At 45.5% G+C, this 17,381-nt stretch overlaps 1 protein-coding gene across 4 annotated transcripts in view; it reads right to left on the bottom strand.

The window, feature by feature from the left end:
- MAPKBP1 (mitogen-activated protein kinase binding protein 1) overlaps positions 1–17,381 on the bottom strand; it is a 124,391-nt gene that overhangs the window by 6,806 nt on the left and 100,204 nt on the right. For 2 of the 4 annotated variants that reach the window (XM_068161397.1, XM_068161398.1), the window contains 9 exons: positions 14,793–14,941; positions 14,042–14,091; positions 13,298–13,534; positions 11,321–11,490; positions 9,555–9,700; positions 8,919–9,089; positions 7,378–7,456; positions 5,546–5,847; positions 3,691–4,770 (listed from right to left, as the gene is read on the bottom strand). In XM_068161397.1, coding sequence (XP_068017498.1) covers positions 3,691–4,770; positions 5,546–5,847; positions 7,378–7,456; positions 8,919–9,089; positions 9,555–9,700; positions 11,321–11,490; positions 13,298–13,534; positions 14,042–14,091; positions 14,793–14,941 — 2,384 coding nt within the window. The remainder of the gene's footprint in view (positions 1–3,690; positions 4,771–5,545; positions 5,848–7,377; positions 7,457–8,918; positions 9,090–9,554; positions 9,701–11,320; positions 11,491–13,297; positions 13,535–14,041; positions 14,092–14,792; positions 14,942–17,381) is intronic. The other 2 variants (XM_068161400.1, XM_068161399.1) reach the window with 2 other exon arrangements.

A 17,381-nucleotide genomic window follows, 5' to 3' on the forward strand; every position in this document is an offset into this window, starting at 1 on the left:
GTGCTTTCATGAGTTAGACATAAACCACAAACAAAGACACAGACACACACACACACAATCTGCAGTTATCTTCAAACTGCAAAGGCCTGAACAAAGGCCATCTCACTTCCTTCAGTTACCTAAAAACAAAACTTGGTTGCATTAGCACTATTATTTTGGCAGTTTTAAGACCATCACCTTTGAACAGCCTGGAAGGGACCTTAACTGATTTTGTGAATACATCTACATGAAGTATAAATAAATACAGCTGGAAAAAAGGTCTATTCAAACATAAGCAAACACATCTAGAAGAACAAAGGGACATGAACAAATCCTTCCATCTGCATTTTTTGTTCCCAGATCACCCAATCTTGTAGAGTTTGAGCACAGTGGGCTTAAGTGTAGTCCAAGATTCTTGCCTTTTTCCCCCCTCCACTGTTGTTTATTTATTTATTTTGCTGCTCCCCTCCTCCCCTCTTATTGTTTTAAACTCAGCTGCTTCTTCTCATGATTATTCCTGGAATTTCTCCACTGATCATGCTTTTTATGCTGGTCTCCAGCTCTGTGAGCTGCCAGCCTGGAGAAGGGTCCCAAACATGACACAAATGCTTGTGGTAACAGGCATTTTCTGCCTCTTAGGTGTGCAGAGCAGAGCTCTTGAGAAACCAGCAGAGAATATTAAACACAGCAACAGTATTAAGCACATCTACAGCATTTTAACTGTAGATGTCAAAATGCTTTAACAACAACAGTTAAGTCCCTTTACCTGCAGCTGTTATACAGGCAGGAAAAAGGAGAGACGGTAATGTTAAGTGGAAACCCAAAGTCACAGAGTGAATCAGAAGCAGAACAGATCTCTGTCAAACCTATAGTTCTAATCTGAACTGCCACACTATGATTCACAGAAGCCACAGTACATTTCCCACAGCAGTAACCAGCTTGGATCTGAACAGCTTTTCCAGATCTACCACTTGAAATTTGACTTAACTTAGTCTGCAAGAAGCTGAAGGCTGACAGCTGCCTGACAAGAAAAAAACCAAACCAAACCAAAACACAGAAACTTGGGGATCCACTGTGCTAAATCATTTTAACTTGCTCAAGGACACTGCTAAATAAATATTCTGTCAGGGTGTGCTATGCATTGGGTGCTGCTTAAATAAATAAAAATAATCACTGCTGGGGAAAAAAACCTGCTCTCTCTGCACTTTCTGTGCTAATTCTGCAAAGATCCCTAGCAATTGACCCAAACCAGTGCAATATGTAGCTTGAGTCCCAAGTCTACAAGAGAACATTCAGCTTAAGAGTAGACAACTGGACTCTTACTTCTCCTCTGTAAAATATCATTCCACAGGTCCAGGCTGCACTTGCTGTTGGACAAAACCTCACCCCTGGGGGACCAGGGTCTAAAAGTATCAGATGCACTCCCTGTTCTACAAAGCAAATACCCTGTGGTATCAGCCAACCTCAAGAGGTTCAACAAGACCAAGGGCAGGGTCCTGAATCCGAGTCGAGGCAATCCCAGGCACAAATCCAGGCTGGGCAGTGACTGGCTGGAAAGCAGCCCAGAGGATGCTGGTGGACGAGAAGCTCAACATGAGCTCTCAGTGTGCACTTGCAGCCCACAAAGCCAATCAGATCCTGGGCTGCATCAGGAGAAGTGTGGCCAGCAGGTCAAGGGAGGTGATTCTCCCCCTCTACTCAGCTCTGGTGAGACCCCACCTGGAGTACTGTGTTCAGTTCTGGAGCCCCTATTACAAGAGGGATGTGGAGGTGCTGGAACGTGTCCAGAGAAGGGCCACAAGGATGCTCAGAGGGCTGGAGCACCTCTCCTATGAGGCCAGACTGAAAGAGTTGGGGCTGTTCAGTCTGGAGAAAAGAAGGCTCTGAGGTGACCTAATTGTGGCCTTCCAGTATCTGAAGGGGGCCTACAAGAAGGCTGGGGAGGGACTTCCTAGGATATCAGGTAGTGATAGGACTAGGGGGAATGGAATGAAGCTGGAGGTGAGGAGGAAGTTCTTCACCATGAGGGTGGTGAAGCCCTGGAATGGGTTGTCCAGGAGGTGGTTTGGGCGCCGTCCCTGGAGGTGTTTAAGCCCAGGCTGGATGAGGCTCTGGCCAGGCTGATCTAGTGTGGGGTGTCCCTGCCCATGGCAGGGGGGTTGGAACTAGATGATCCTTGTGGTCCCTTCCAACCCTGACTGATTCTATGATACTATGATCAGAACAGCAGGTCCCTCCAACAAACACCATTCCTGCTTCACATAACAGCACTTCAATCTTAGAGTGTTTGACCCCTCCTTCTAGAAATGCAAAATTAAACTAACAGTGCACTGAAACCTGATTGACCCCCTGCAGTGCTTCAGTGCAGAAATGCTGTGCTTAGCCACTGTGGTGGATATCCTTGGATATGGATGAGAACAACTTAGCAAAAGAGACTGAAAACCATGGGCTGTATGGCCCCTTGAAGGTACAAAGCATCAGTGCTGTGATTAACATCCAGCTTCCCCCAGCACAGCTCAGCCTAGTATTTCAGGAAGGAGAAGGAAACTTCTGGGTTCTGACCTAAAAGGTCAGAATGCCATGGGACTAAATTGTGTGTTCTCTGCCACCAGAAGTTCTCCTGCCTTGAATGGCAAGATTTTCACTTCAGTTTGAAGTTACCTGCTAGTTTTCATTCAATTGGAGTACCTTAAAGTAAGGCCTGTAACATGCAAACACTTCCGGACCCTGCACACTTGTGCAGTACCAAAGTGAAGCCTGGCATAACTTCACTGTTATCTGTGCTTGCTGGGTTAGAATAGAATAGAATAGAATAGAATAGAATAGAATAGAATAGAATAGAGCAAGTTGGAAAAGACCTTTGAGATCATTGGTCCAACCTATCACCCAATACCATCTAATCAACTAAACCATGGTTCCCCATCCAGTCTCTTCTTAAACACCTCCAGTGATGGTGACTCCACCACCTCTCTGGGCAGCACATTCCAAAGGCCAATCTCTCTTTCTATGAAGAACTTCTTCCTAACATGCAGCCTAAACCTCCCTCAACATCTTTCCCGAACTGAGGGGCCCAGAACTGGACAGAGTACTCAAGGTGTGGCCTAACCAGTGCTAAGTACAGGGGCACAATGACTTCCCTGCTCCTGCTGGCCACACTATTCCTGATACAGGCCAGGATGCCATCAGCCTTCTTGTCCACCTGGGCACACTGCTAGCTCATGTTCAACCAGTACCCCCAGGTCCCTTTCTGCCTGGCTTCTCTCCAGCCACTCTGACCCCAGCCTGTAGCACTGCATGGGTTCAGCTAGCACATAGAATCATAGAATCAATAAGGTTGGTAAAGACCTTAGAGGTCATCAAGTCCAACCTGTCACCCAATACCTCATGACCACTAAACCATGGCTTCAAGTGACATCCCTTTTTGAACACCTGCAAGGACATGTTGACCTACACCATCAGCTGCTGGTCAGACATGCTCTGAGAGGGACACAGGGGATGTAACCCACACCCTGATGGGGATTTCCAGCACATCAGATTTTAGTATTGACCAGAAAGAGGTTTGAGCCTCTACAGGTAATTACAGGTACAACTGAAAACTTGAGTGTTGAGGTCTACAAAACACTCATCTAGAAACAACCTTCTGACATAAGACTCAGAGGAAATGGAAATAAAAGACTGAGAAAAAGATGTCAGGTTGAAGAAGTGTCTCACCATTGAGGGGATGGCTTATGGAACGAGACAGGTGCAGACAAGACGAGACAGGCCAGAAGCTGGACGTAAAGAAATGTGATGGGATCGTGAGGCGGTTCACAAAGACAGGAGACAGAAGGGGGAAGATAAGAGATGGGTATCCATGCACACCTGGGACCTGTGCCGAGGCCATTATAGATGTAGGAGACCTCGGCCTGCTGGGGTCTAGTGGGCAAAGTCCAGGTTGGTTGTCTAGCACACAGGCGATGCCGGTGATCCTCTCCCTGCACCTGGGCAGTGAGCCCTCAGGAGACCTCAGGTGCCGGCCCTCTGACAACTCCCTCAGTTTTGAATTAGTGACCCCTGGCTCATCCTGGCAGCTCATCCTTGAGACTGGACTCTCCACTGGGCTCTCCTTAGTAAGTCCTGTCGGGATCTCTCTACCAGGAACCAGAGACCCAGCAGTTTGGCTCTCCTTCTTGGAGGCTCGAACCTCAGGAAAAGAGGGTTTCTTTTTGCAGGCCCCAGCAGGTGACTGTGGAGACTGTGGCTCAAGCAGGGTTTTTGCTTTGGTAGTGGGTGAGAAGGAGGCCAGCGTGGGTCTATCAGGCAATGGCTTTGAAATATCAAGAATCAGATGTGCTCGGTTTGACGATGCTAACTTGCTGTGGAAGGACTTGGGAGAAGAGCAGTTTACAACTGGCTGAAGTGCTGGCTTCACTGGAGCATTTTCTTTCACTGGAGTATTTTCTTTCACTGGTAGTTTCATCTTCTCAGCATCTCCTGTGGAACTAAGCTGTGTCTTCTCTACCACTGGAGGGCTAGTCCTCCCATCAGTCAACATTTCAGTGGAGCAACCAAGGTACAGATTTTCCCCTACAGATACACTCCTTGACATCTTAGCCCGGAAGCTGGTCGTAGGGTTCATGTAGGACTTTGGTTTTCCAGCCCTGACATCTTTGGCCAGCAGAGCACCAGATCCATCCATCTTCAACATACTGGCTGATAACACCCTGCAATTGTTAGGTCTGGGATCCTTCTCAACCACCAAAAGAGTCTGAGGACGCTGCTTGGCAGAAGATATGACTCCAGGAGCCTTATCTGTGAAAATTAAACAGACAAACATACCAAAAATAGACGAGAGCCAGCAGGGAATTCCAAAATCGGAGTGCGACAGAACTGCTCCGGCCTACGTGCCTCAGCACCTGGGAGAGGTGTACAGAACCACTCCTTCAGGTCAGGATCACCAAGCCTTCACAGCTCTCATTTTGCCCATCCCTCATCCTGCTCATACGCTGCTGCTTACCTGATGACAGAGACTTGTTCGGAAAGTGTGTGGACAGAAGACCTCAGACCACCGTGACTGTTAATGGAGAGGTCAGAGGAAGGAGGCAAAAACTTCTGCATGATGTTGCAGTGATAAAGTGGGGGGTTTTTATTAAAAAAAACCCAAACTCAGTGAATATTGATGGTTCATGACTTGATTATTTCAGAAATGGAGTTCTATAAAGGGCATGGATACAGTAAGCTTCCTGTTACTTTCTCCTCCTTCCCTCGCTCTCTCTCCTCCCTACCCCAGGGAGTTTCAGTCTTGGCCTGGAGCAAGCAAGAGAGAATTTCTTTGCAAATAGTTCATTTCACTCTTGGCATGGCTCCTCCCACAGCTGCCAGACAAATATCAGAGACCGATAATTAGGAGACCAGCATCTGCATTACAAATTAAAAATGCTCTCCCTTGACAGGCTGTTGTAAGACAGGCAAAGCCTGGCCTGTAGCTCACAATGAGAAAGACAAGCTTAACTCAAATGGCTTCTAAAGCCCAGATCTCCCCATTTCATTCCTGGATTTATAGCATCATCCCAACCTGCATCCTTACCCTCATGAACGAGGTCGTGAACTGACTGTGCCTTTCTCATCCCTGCGTTCACAGGGCCTTCAGGGAAGGTCGCTGCACCCCGGCCAGGAGCCGTGCCAGCTCTGCTGGCCTCCAAAGCTGGTCTGCGCTTCTTCTGAGCCTGAACAGCCCAATCTGAATTTGCAGTCTCCAGAAGCTGGCTGTTCTCCAAAGCATCACCAGGGTGGCTGCTGCCATTTTTCAGTAGGTCTGGTGTAAACCGGGTTGGCAGCTCGACGGGCTTTGAATCCAGTACCAGATTTGATGAAGAGAGGGACAATCGTCTAGAGAACATGACAAAGACATTCCAGTTAACACAAGTACCTGTGCTGCCCTGCACAAACAGGCTCATGCACAAAGCCACTTTCTCTGGGATACGGAGCCCTTCCCTGTCTGGATATTTTTAAGTCAAAACGGCCCTAGCCTGTTCAGACTTCATTCTACTCCACCCTGGAAGCAATGGTTTTCATTTGCCCTTAGGCTGTGCGACTGCAAATAGCATTGGGTCACTGTTTTCAGGGAGGGCACTGTAAAAGGTGAAGGCAAAAGAGAAGGGAAAATTCCAGGCAGGGGGAAGACTGGGAAAAGCTAAGTCAGGTCTTTTCTCTCAGCTCTCCTTACGAACAATGGCATCTTTTCAATTCTAAGATACCCTGAGAGAAGGTAATGATATTTCCCTAACACTATGAAAGAATAATTTCTAGGAAAGCTGGTCAATGTCTTCAGTGTCTTCAAGAGGAAAGCCTAATTCCTCTTCCTCTCCACTTCAAAAAGGTACAGTGGGCTTACCTCAGAAAAGGGAAATCTTTCAATCTGGCATGTTTAAGCAGATTAAAAACCCAGGGGCTTTCATAGCCTAAAACTACCTCTCTTGTTAGATGTCTAGAGCGCTAGTGACTTCCTTCACTCACAACTGCAACTCCCCAGAAGCTTACAAAATAGCTAACCACTGTCTTCCCAAACATATGGTCCCAACAGGAGACAGATTAAGAGGCACTCCTGGTGGCAGCAGCGGTATCTGAATATGGCTGTGAGAAAATAAAACTGCCCTGACATGGTGAATCTAGGCACAGCTGGTATCTCCTATACAATGGAATTAACTGGAGCTCAGATTGCAGGCTGTTATTTTTAAAGGAATAGAAAAGTATTTTTTCTTTCAACTGTTCAAGAACCCAAATTAACAGAAAGAATTGCCCCAATTTTTGTTCAGGTTTTTGTGGTTGTTTACCTTGTTGGGAATTTTTTTGAACAACAAAAGAAACAGCTTGGAGAGGCCTTGTGAGGTGCTTTAGGATTAAAGGCATTTTTGGAAGAATAATATCCCCATTGGCCTTTTTATAAGACACCAAAGCACCCTGAGAAGGCATGGGAGTGAGAAACAAAGCTGAGTGAGAAAGGACTGTACAACAAAGGAAAAGTTGACGAGCCTACTTTCATTGTCCAAGCCAAATGAAATGCAAAAGCATAAACAGAGCATAAACAGTGAAGAGTAAATTAGATGATTAGCAATCCCCTCTAACTTAATCAATCATGGCACTAATAAAGAAACAATTAAGCACATTATTGAAAGAGGAAAAAAGAACAAAACAACAGTGTTGCTTTAGGAAGAAATAGAAGAGCTGAAGTGGTACAGGATGGCCTGTCCAAATCACCAGGACCTGGATGCAGCTGGCCAGGTGATGTGCTAGCACTTTGCTGCGCCAGGCACACCAAGGCAAGAAGTTTGCTCAACTATTTTGACCCAGAGCCCAGCACAAGACCTGCTCACACCAGTAACAATAGACAGAAAACACTCAAAACAAGCAAAGGCATACCTGAGAGCCGGGGACTGGGAGAGAAAGCGAGAGGAAATGCTGAGGTTTTCAGTTCTTTCCAGATTCCTACATGAGCCACCTAAAAATTTTGGTTAAAGTAGAGAGAAAAAGGGAGCAGTTTAGTTACAAACATTCTGATGCACATTTTCTTACCACAGCAACTATCAAATGCTCCCCTGTATCCAAGGGGCTTTTCTGAACTAAAACCACAGAGAATGAGATAATTACATTGCCTTTGCCTACTCTGCCTTAAACTGCCACTCTCCCTAAGGGTATGCCTCCTCCTTTTTCACTTCCCTTTGTGTCCTATCCTCCCTGTAGGACTGTGAGGCACTGGCTTCAAGAGGAAAACAAACCAATCAAAGGGGAAAAAGAAAAGCAAACCAAAACACACAAAAAAAGGAAAAAACAAAGAGAAAACAGAAAACTCACACAGATATTGCTGCCTGCAACCATTATCAATTCTAAAATGATACGCTTTGTTCTGGAGTTGGTCCATAGAGACTAAACAGCTCCCTTGCCACTCTGATGCCTCTCTTATTCTCTCCCTCCACCCAGCATTTCAGCCTTTTCTTTTGTGACATTTGTTATGCCTCAAAGTACCACTAGAGGCCACTAAATGTCACCTACGGGAGCGGGTGAGCACACTTTTATACACAGCGGGAAAAACTAGTCTGGGCAGGAGAATTAGAATTAACCAGGTTGGAAGAGAGCTCCGAGATCATCGAGTCCAACCTAGCATCCAACACCATCTAATCAACTAAACCATGGCACCAAGCACCCCATCCAGTCTCTTCCTAAACACCTCCAGTGATGGTGACTCCACCACCTCCCTGGGCAGCACATTCCAATGCCAAATAACTCTTTCTATGAATAACTTCTTCCTAACATGCAGCCTAAACCTCCCCTGGCACAGCTTGAGACTGTGTCCTCTTGTTCTGGTGCTGGTTGCCTGCCTGGGAGAAGAGGCCAACCCCCACCTGGTTACAACCTCCCTTCAGGTAGTTGTAGAGAGCAGTAAGGTCTCCCCTGAGCCTCCTCTTCTCCAGGCTAAGCAACCCCAGCTCCCTCAGCCTCTCCTCATAGGGCTTGTGCTCAAGGCCTCTCCCCAGCTTTGTTGCCCCTCTCTGGACACCTTCCAGCAACTCAACCTCCTTCCTAAACTGAGGGGCCCAGAACTGGACACAGGACTCAAGGTGTGGCCTAACCAGTGCAGTGTACAGGGGCAGAATGACCTCCCTGCTCCTGCTGGCCACACTGTTCCTGATACAGGAGAACAGTTCTAAAGGATTCTAGGGGCAGTATTAACCCAAACTGACACAGACCCCATTCTCATCCACACAAACTTACACACAGACCAATGGTGTTAGAAAGTGTTGCTCTTGTTCAGGCCTTGCTACACTGGTTCCCCATTTTTGCTTCCTCATACACACCCCCACTCACAAAAGCCTAGCAGAACCTGTAGCCTGGTTTGCTTTATATATAAGGCCCAAATTTGGAGGGACCTCACAAAGTCCACCCTCTGAGCAAAACAGCTGTACCTTTTCCATCAGTGCTGCCCAGGGACCCAAAATGCTGCTTGAGGAACTTTTCCTGATCAGGTGTCTGGGGGATTTCTCCTTCAGGCATGCTAGTACCCACATCCTCCTCTCCTTCCTCTCCCTCCAGATCTGAGATTCCATCCACACTTAGGGGCTCAGTGCTTTCAGAATCTGGGAAAAGACAATTTAAAACCCCAAGCCTGTAATATCTGTAATCACAGCAACATTAGCCAGGTAAAGAAGTAAATTCAGCAAAGATGCTAAATCAAACTTAGAAATTAAACCAAAAGCCAGTCAACATTAAGTGCATTTCTCTAATCTCCATATCCCACAAACAGCAGAGCCTAAGGGATAATCAATACTAAACCTGTCTCCTTACCTAGCAAGGTAAAAGAAAGCCACAGGTATGCAAGGGAAGTGCACTTTAACCAACTCCTGCTTCTACAGTGGCTTCACCCAAATCCTTACAGCAACATTAGCAGGACTAACAGAGGTGTGACCTCAGTGCAGATCATGAAGAAGATCAAGAATTACAGCTCAGGATAACTACTGATAAACATAGCACAGAACCATTACAGCAAGTTTCACCACTGTTCCACATCACATAAGGACATTTATAATGTCTTTGCACCTTACCTTCATTTGGGTGATCTGGGCTGGACAGGCGACTGCTGCTGTAATCTACAGAGCAGGCACTGTCAGGACTGTGTTTGTCTGGGCATCCATTACTGTGATAACCTCTACTTAGCTTCCCATGGGGCAATGCTTTTACCTGGAACTCACTACAAGAGAGACAGGAAATGTACAGCACTAGAAGAGATATTTGGTTTGCATGTAAAGAAGCACATTCTGACTTTAATAAGGCCTTACCTGTGTTAGTAAAACCTTGATTACAAAAGTAAGGCTTTAAAGAGAAAAAGAAGTTGATTTCTCTCATCATTATACAGTATGTTTTTTTGCATTTCATTAAGCTTGGACAGTGAAGTCTCAAGGGGACTGTCTGACTTCCTGGGTGTTGTCACTTTCCCAGGATCACCAGGCACCAACACAAAACTGTCCTGGCTTCATTTCTAGCACAGGTGAGGAACAAACAGAGGTCTGCATAATGAAAAAGGGACTAAAACCAGCCTGTACTCAGATAGAAACTCCAGTTTGCCATAGATGTACAAGCTCTAATATATTCTGGGTTTTCATGTTTATGATCTGGTTCTTTGGGCAACATCTGTGTTGCAAAATAGAGAAGAATCTGGATTTGAGCAAGATTCATTTACTGAAGAATGCAGTACAAACACACAGTATTGTAGGGCAGGGTTCCCTATTTCTGTTGCCATTTCATGAGCCTTATTTCATTAAACATTCTTTTGCCTGGTGCCTGAGGACCTCAGTTTTCTACTTTATAAAATGTTTTGGTTTCAGACACTCTCCAACACAAGGTAGGATGCAGAAGTCACTCAACAGAACTGAATGGCAATCACCCCTGGCAGCTTGCAAGCCCTGTATCCTTTGGAATGTGTCCAGTCCGTAACCAACATCACCAGAGGGCCTCTCTTTCCTACGTGATGGAGCAGCACACAGGCCTGCTCTGTCCAAATGTTATCAGAATAAAATTTAAAATCTAAATAAAGAGAAACTGGGAGAAACCTAGCAGCTTCAGCTGCAAAATCTTGGCATGCACTGTTGCATAAAAGCCTGTCTAAAGCTATCGGCCCACTCCTTGCAACAGAGCTGGAGGAGACACAGGAAATTAAACAGCTATTAGTATCAGGTTAAGAAGGGAAGGGAGATTCAGGGAAGGGAAAAAAAATAATGGAGCACATAATGAAACAGAAAATTAAGTGAGGTAAACTAAAACAGAAGAAACATCAGACCAGGAAAAAAGGTCTCCACTGTCTCCAGTGCCCTTTTCAATTCCATCTGTCTCACGCAAGCTGTTTATTCCCCACAAAAGGGTCATCACACACTACATTCGTTAAATTCTTGCCCCATTACATTTGAGATTGTCATAAGCAATAGTGTGCTGTCATTTCTCCTGGGTAGACATTACACTGACTTGTAGAAGTCACTGTTGGGTGGTTTTCCAGTTCTCAAGTTTCCCCCTGCTTATTTCAATCCAGATAAGGGAGAGAGCAAAAAGGCTGCTCCCAAGTTGTTTATTCAATAGCAACAAAAAAACAACCTTGGAGGAGGCTGCTCATGTGCAGTTTCCTCAGAGGAAAGCCTATTTTAATAGTGCCCTCTCAGTTTCAGATTCCTTTAGCGTCAGGCTGGCATAAACCCCTCCACTAAACACGTCTGGCATCAATCAGGCAGATTATGTCAACTCATCCAAGTTACCACACAAGCTGTAAGCAAACTAAACCAGAAACATCTAAGCCATGCACTGCAGAGAGTTTATATTTAACCTGCTTGTGTCTGTGGGATTGATCTCATCTTGCTCAGGGTAGATTACACACTCCTCACTCTCAGAAGGCTCCAGTTCCTGAGAGAAAATCCCCTCTTCACAAGGCACAAGCTGGATCACTTGGGGTCGCACACAAGATCGATTCTCTTGGGGAGGTATTGAGCTGCCAACCTGGTTTGAAAAGAGAGAAAATGAGATATTACAAGGCAAAAGAGAACAAATGAGGTGTTACCAGTGTCTCTCCCTTAAGTCAGCAAGTGCTGTGCAGAGCTAGAAAGTATGCATTACGGCACAGAACATGATCAGAAATCTAAGATCAGAAAACACAGCACTCCTATGCCTTTCTTGTTCCTTATTTACTAAACCTGACAAATTCCTGACGTAGTCTCCTGTTGTGTTTCCTGTTTGCAGTCCTCTAAATTGCTCTGGTAAAGTACTGGGCTCCCTATCCTTTGACCACACATCAGGAGTGTAAGACATGTGGCAGCAGGTTCTACCATTACCTTTCACAGACTGATCAGCCATAGTTCAGAGAAGCCTGTGGGCCATAGCTGAAAAGCACTGACTTGCTGCATGCAGCAAACCTAATCCTCTTCTCAGTCACACAGTTACAAAGGAAGGAAAATCCCTAATGTTAGCCACCAGACTGCTACTGTGACACAGGCATTAGCTTCCTGAGGTATGAGTACACTCTACCTGCTGTGACCCATCAATGCAAAGATTAAAGAGCACTTGATAATGTAGCACAGCATCATATGAGCACCCCAGCACAGTGAGCTAAGAGGGACTCAGGTGCACATCTGTTATTTCAAGCTCGGCTTCTCAGTTTATTTTTTGCCATAAAGAATCAAAAAGCTAAAAGAACACATGAAGTAATCCCCATCATTGGAATGCAACTTGTGGCAGAGTCACACATCCCTGGAGTACCAACGAAAAAGGAGTTATCTAAACATGTTTCTCAGAAGACTTTTGGAGTCAGCTCTAAAGATACAAAGAACACGAGTCCAGAGGAACCTTGACAGGCTGAAGAGGTGGGCCCATGACAACTTCAGGAGGTTCAATAAGACCAAATGCAAGGTCCTGCATCTGGGTTGGGGCAATCCAAAGCACTGATATAGGCTGGGTAGTGACTGGCTTGAGAGCAGCCCTGAAGAAAAGGACTTGGGGATGCTGGGGGATGAGAAGCTCAGCATGAGCCAGCAGTCTGCACTTGCAGCCCAGAAAGCTAATCACATCCTGGGCTGCAGCAAGAGAAGCATAGCCAACAGGTCGAGCGATGTGATTCTCCCCCTCTACTCTGGTGAGACCCCACCTGGAGTACTATGTCCAGTTCTGGAGCCTCTGTTACAGCAAGAATCTGAATGTGCTAGAACGTGTCCAGAGAAGGGCCATGAGGATGATCAGAGGGCTGGAGCACCTCTCCTGTGAGGACAGACTGAGAGAGTTGGGGCTATTCAGTCTGGAGAAGAGAAGGCTCCATGAAGACCTTACTGTGGCCTTCCAGTATGTGAAGGGGGCCTACAAGAAAGCTGGGAAGGGACTTTTTAGGGTGCCAGGTAGTGACAGGACTAGGGGGAATGGAAAAAAACCTAGAAATGGGTAGATTCAGATTGGATGTTTGGAAGAAGTTCTTCACCATGAGGGTGGTGAGACACTGGCACGGGTTGCCCAGGGAGGTGGGAGGTGGCCCCATCCCTGGAGGCTTTTAAGGCCAGGCTGGATGTGGCTCTGAGCAACCTGAGGTGTCCCTGCCCATAGCAGGGGGGTTGGAACTAGATGATCCTTGATGTCCCTTCCAACCCTAACGATTCAATGACTCTATGATATTATAACAGCATCAGGTTATAGATGCTGTTATAGTATTAGTAATAAAGACATATATAGGTATAAACATAGTATATAAACATAGATGATCAAACAGAAGCAGGACAGGTGCTCTCAGAGTAGATTCACCTCCTCAGAGCAATACTGCCCTTACTTTGTTGATGTGCACAGGAAGATCTGCCTGTTCTTCTCTGTCATCCCCAGTGCTGTTTTGAGACAGTGAGTCTCTGCTTGGAGAACGGGAAGCAGAGAAAGACTCCAGCTGGCGCAAGTCGAGCATGGATTTCACGGTCATCTCTATGCTGCTGCTGGGCTGGGACCAGCGCCCGCGCTGCCGCGGCATCTTGCTCATCGCTGCCTCCGAGCGCTGGATCGCTGCTAGCTCTTTGGCCTGAAGGGAAACAAACGACAGTCTTAGAGACAGAGTTCTGTCAATGGGAAAACAGGAGAGAAAATACAGGACCCACAGAAAAAACATCATTATGTCTGCCTCCACAAAAGCCCCAAAGCCCTCTGTGAAACAGCTTACAGTTTCTCCCTTAAGCATAAACCACCAAGTACAGATGATACTTCTGTTGCTGCTTCTTGCAGAACTAAACATTTAAATGCCCATCTTGGATCCAAGTGTACCATCAGCTTCAGCACCACATGAGATTCAGCCCAGAAATGAAGGGGCTAAAGCATGGAAAGATACCAATGCAAAACACCCCAGTGAAGCTGTCTCTTAAACAAGGCTCCATTTTGCCACCCCCAAGTTTCTCTTCACAGTGAGGCTTCCCAATGGTTTCCCACCACAGCTACACCTTTCCCAACAGTGCAAAAGTTTTCCCTCTCTGTGAGAATTTCTTTTCCAGTTTCCCTGTGACAAGAAATACAATTTGAAGATCTAGCAACTCACCCTCCTCATTTCCCAATGGGAAAGGCTTCTGGAGAGGGTAAGGTCTGGATCTGAAAAGGAAAAAAGATACGCAGCTAGTTGACATCCCTGGCCAGCAGTACAGCCTTTCAAAGACCTCTTGCCTCACCTTTCCTCAAAGACAGCATTCCTATACCTTTTGGACAGAAGACCACTGCCCACATATGCTTTCCCACAGACTACCAAATCATTGTATCAAGCTTTCAAAGGAACTGTACTGTTTTACGTAAGATTTTCACAGACTCAGCAGATCTATTGCAGAACACCTGCTCACAGTGCAGTGACTCACCAAAAGCTGGGGAAAACAACCTTGCCCCAAGACACTGCTACCATCAGTAGCAAAAATATCTCATATCAGTCAACATTAATCTCTAATGTAAGTTTTACCAGACATCTCTAGAACCCTACATAAGGATCTCTTTTGGCTTCTATGGATTTCTAATAGCTTGTAGACACAAATCCAGGGCACTAATCTAATATTTGTTTGGCTAGCTTGAACTAGCAAGAAACCTGGCAATTTATCAACTACATATCTAGTCAGAGAACTCTCCAAAGTGTACCCCTCTTCAGCTATGGGAAGGGACAACACATTAGCCATTGGTGTTGATCCACCCATTTCTGACTTGGTCTTTCTCCTTCTGTCTTGCTGTATACAAGCCAGTGTCATTCATCTTCTCCCCACTTCCCATTCATCCCAGTTTTTTCTCCAAGTCTGCCCCTCTCCCATTCCTACCTGAGTCTCTCTCAGTGTTGCAGTTGGACTGAATGTGGAAAGACTGCAACCCACGCAATTCATCTTCATCATTCCCCTCGTCTTCACCATCCTTGTCGCTGTCTGATGAGAGCGCAGGCACAGAATTCAGAGCAGAGATGGACTCATGCCTGAGAGGTAGGAATTGGAAGGAGTATTATGGTCTATCTCAAGAACTGCCCACCATTTCAATCCTTACACCAGGCAGTTCTTTGCCTTCTCTCCATTCACGCTCAGCAGGCTGCCTCAACTCACCCAAACTGCCCTTGCTCTACCAAATCCCATCTCTGAGAAACGGCAAGTTAACTTCTGCACAAGGCTGTGCAGAGTCTGACACAGCAATCAGCTCATATGTGCAGAAGGATGACAGAAACCAGAACAGAAGTAAATGAGTCTGTGAAAGTCAAACAGAATTAAAACTTGGCCTTCCACTTCAGACCCTGCAAACTGGTAAGGTCAAGATGGTAGAACATATTTGAAAGGCAAATGTTTTACCCAGCCTTGAGCATTTCTTCTCTGGAACTGTTTTACACATCAAAAGTGTCACAGAGATACTCCTTGTTTGACAACAATTTGGTATATGGTAAAATATCACATAAGAGACAGGTTCACATCAAGGATTGCACCAGGCAGAACCTGAAGGCACAGCCCACACACCATAAAAGCACCATGCTGTCTTTCTTAGCCTTCAGCCACAAACAATAATGTAAAACATACTGGGGGCAGGTCTTTAATCAAAGCAGATCAGACAAGTGTTCCCACTCAGACCTCAGAGGCATACCCTGCATAGAATTCCCCAACACCAAATCAAGGGCACTTACCAACATCAAACTCTATCTTCCCTGTCTCCTCTCCTTCCACCCCTTCAGTCAATAGAACCAAATGAACAAACTCACTTGGGACAATAATTGAACAAAGAATCTCTAACGAATCAATCTGAGCAGCACCCACTCCACGGCCTTGAGCTACAGTGTCAAACTTGTCATTAGTGACATTTTGCAGGGTATCACTGGTGGGTGTTGAGTGCCAAGCCTTATTCATGAAGTAAAAATAGCTCAGCCACCAAACACAGAGCAGTCTGGCAAAGGACCAGCTTCTCCTGCAGCTAACAGATACCAGGCAGTATTGAAATGTGGAAAGAATTAGTTCAGGTATTTTAATCTTTTCCCTTCCCATATAGTGGCAGAACATTAATTTCCATCGGATTAAGAATGCTGAGCAAGAACTATGCTTTCAAACGAGCTTTGAGGTGTTCTGGCAAAAAGAGTGAAACAGGGAAGTAGTCTGCAGAGTCCTTCAGTGAAACAGTTTTGTGTTTGGTTGTCCTCATCTACTTTTGACATTTGAGTTTGTCAGTCTCTTTATCTTTTCTACTGTCTCCTCCTGTGTCCATGTTGTCACTTTCAGATTCTTGTGTCTAAGCAGGGGATTAGCAACAAAGCTCAAGCCCCTCAGCACATTTAAGGTTGCATCCCATGAGGTATATTACATTTCTATATGGTATGTTAACCCTCTATCAGTAACTTCAACAGTTACTTCCATGGTTACTTCTGCTTGTATTAATTATGGTTGGTTGAGGAGTTTGTTGAGGAAGGAGTGTGGGACCATTAAACACTTCAACATCTAACTGGTTGGATACCTCACTATGATGAGGTGATATGGCAAGGCAAGGCTACCTTCACTAAACTCCTGCATGAACTGTCAATGAAGCAGAATGCTATTAATGTGTTTCATGTTACAAATAGAAAGATCCCCTCTAGCCATCAGATGGTGACAGACAAAACTAGTAGTGGGGATAAAAGCATGTTCCAATAGCCTCAAAGGAGCTGAGTAAGAGAATTCAGAGAATACTTTGGAAGTTGGATGGGGGGGGGGGGGGGAAGTTTCATACCACACAGGAAGTGCCAAATGCATTATGAAGTCACATGTGTTTGATGCAAAGGTAGGGTTATCTTGCATTATCCCAGCAAAAATTCATGCCCTTCTTCTACATCTTCCTTTTTACAACTTAAATATGTTTTTCAAACTCAGTCCTGTGACTTGAAGGGAGATAACTGAAAAGGGTTTTTAAAAGAATCTTAGGTCCACTGACTTGAAACTGAGATACTCCTGAAAACGAAACCTAGCTTCACAAGGCCTTGAGTGTTTTAACTGTTGTGCTTGCCCACGTTAATCCTGCAATTCAGACTTCCCAACTTTCTCCTCTCTTTCTCTCTTCCTCTCTGTACTTTGGATTTTCTTCTAAGTACTCTGTGGCACACATATACTCAACTCTTCCTCAGTTCTTGTTCATGGTTAGAGGGAAGTCTCAGTAATGTAGGCTGAGGTCTCAAGCTCAGATGCTGCTTCCAAATAAGTATCACACAAGAGTACACAGAAAGCAAAGAAATAAGAGTTCTGGGATTTGCTGAATTCCTGCTGAGAGTGAGTTCAGCCAAACCCAAACAATGCATCACTATAGTGTTTGAGAGTAGCTATTCCAGAAGGGCATGTACAGACTTGTCCAGTTCTCATCATATACATGACTCAGAGCAAGGATTTTAACTGCCCTTGCTCTTGTCTTCTTCCTTT

The sequence above is a fragment of the Melanerpes formicivorus genome, unplaced genomic scaffold (genome assembly GCF_026170545.1).
Source record: "Melanerpes formicivorus ecotype bairdi unplaced genomic scaffold, bMelFor1.0.p_v2 SCAF_58, whole genome shotgun sequence".
NCBI lineage: Eukaryota > Metazoa > Chordata > Aves > Piciformes > Picidae > Melanerpes > Melanerpes formicivorus.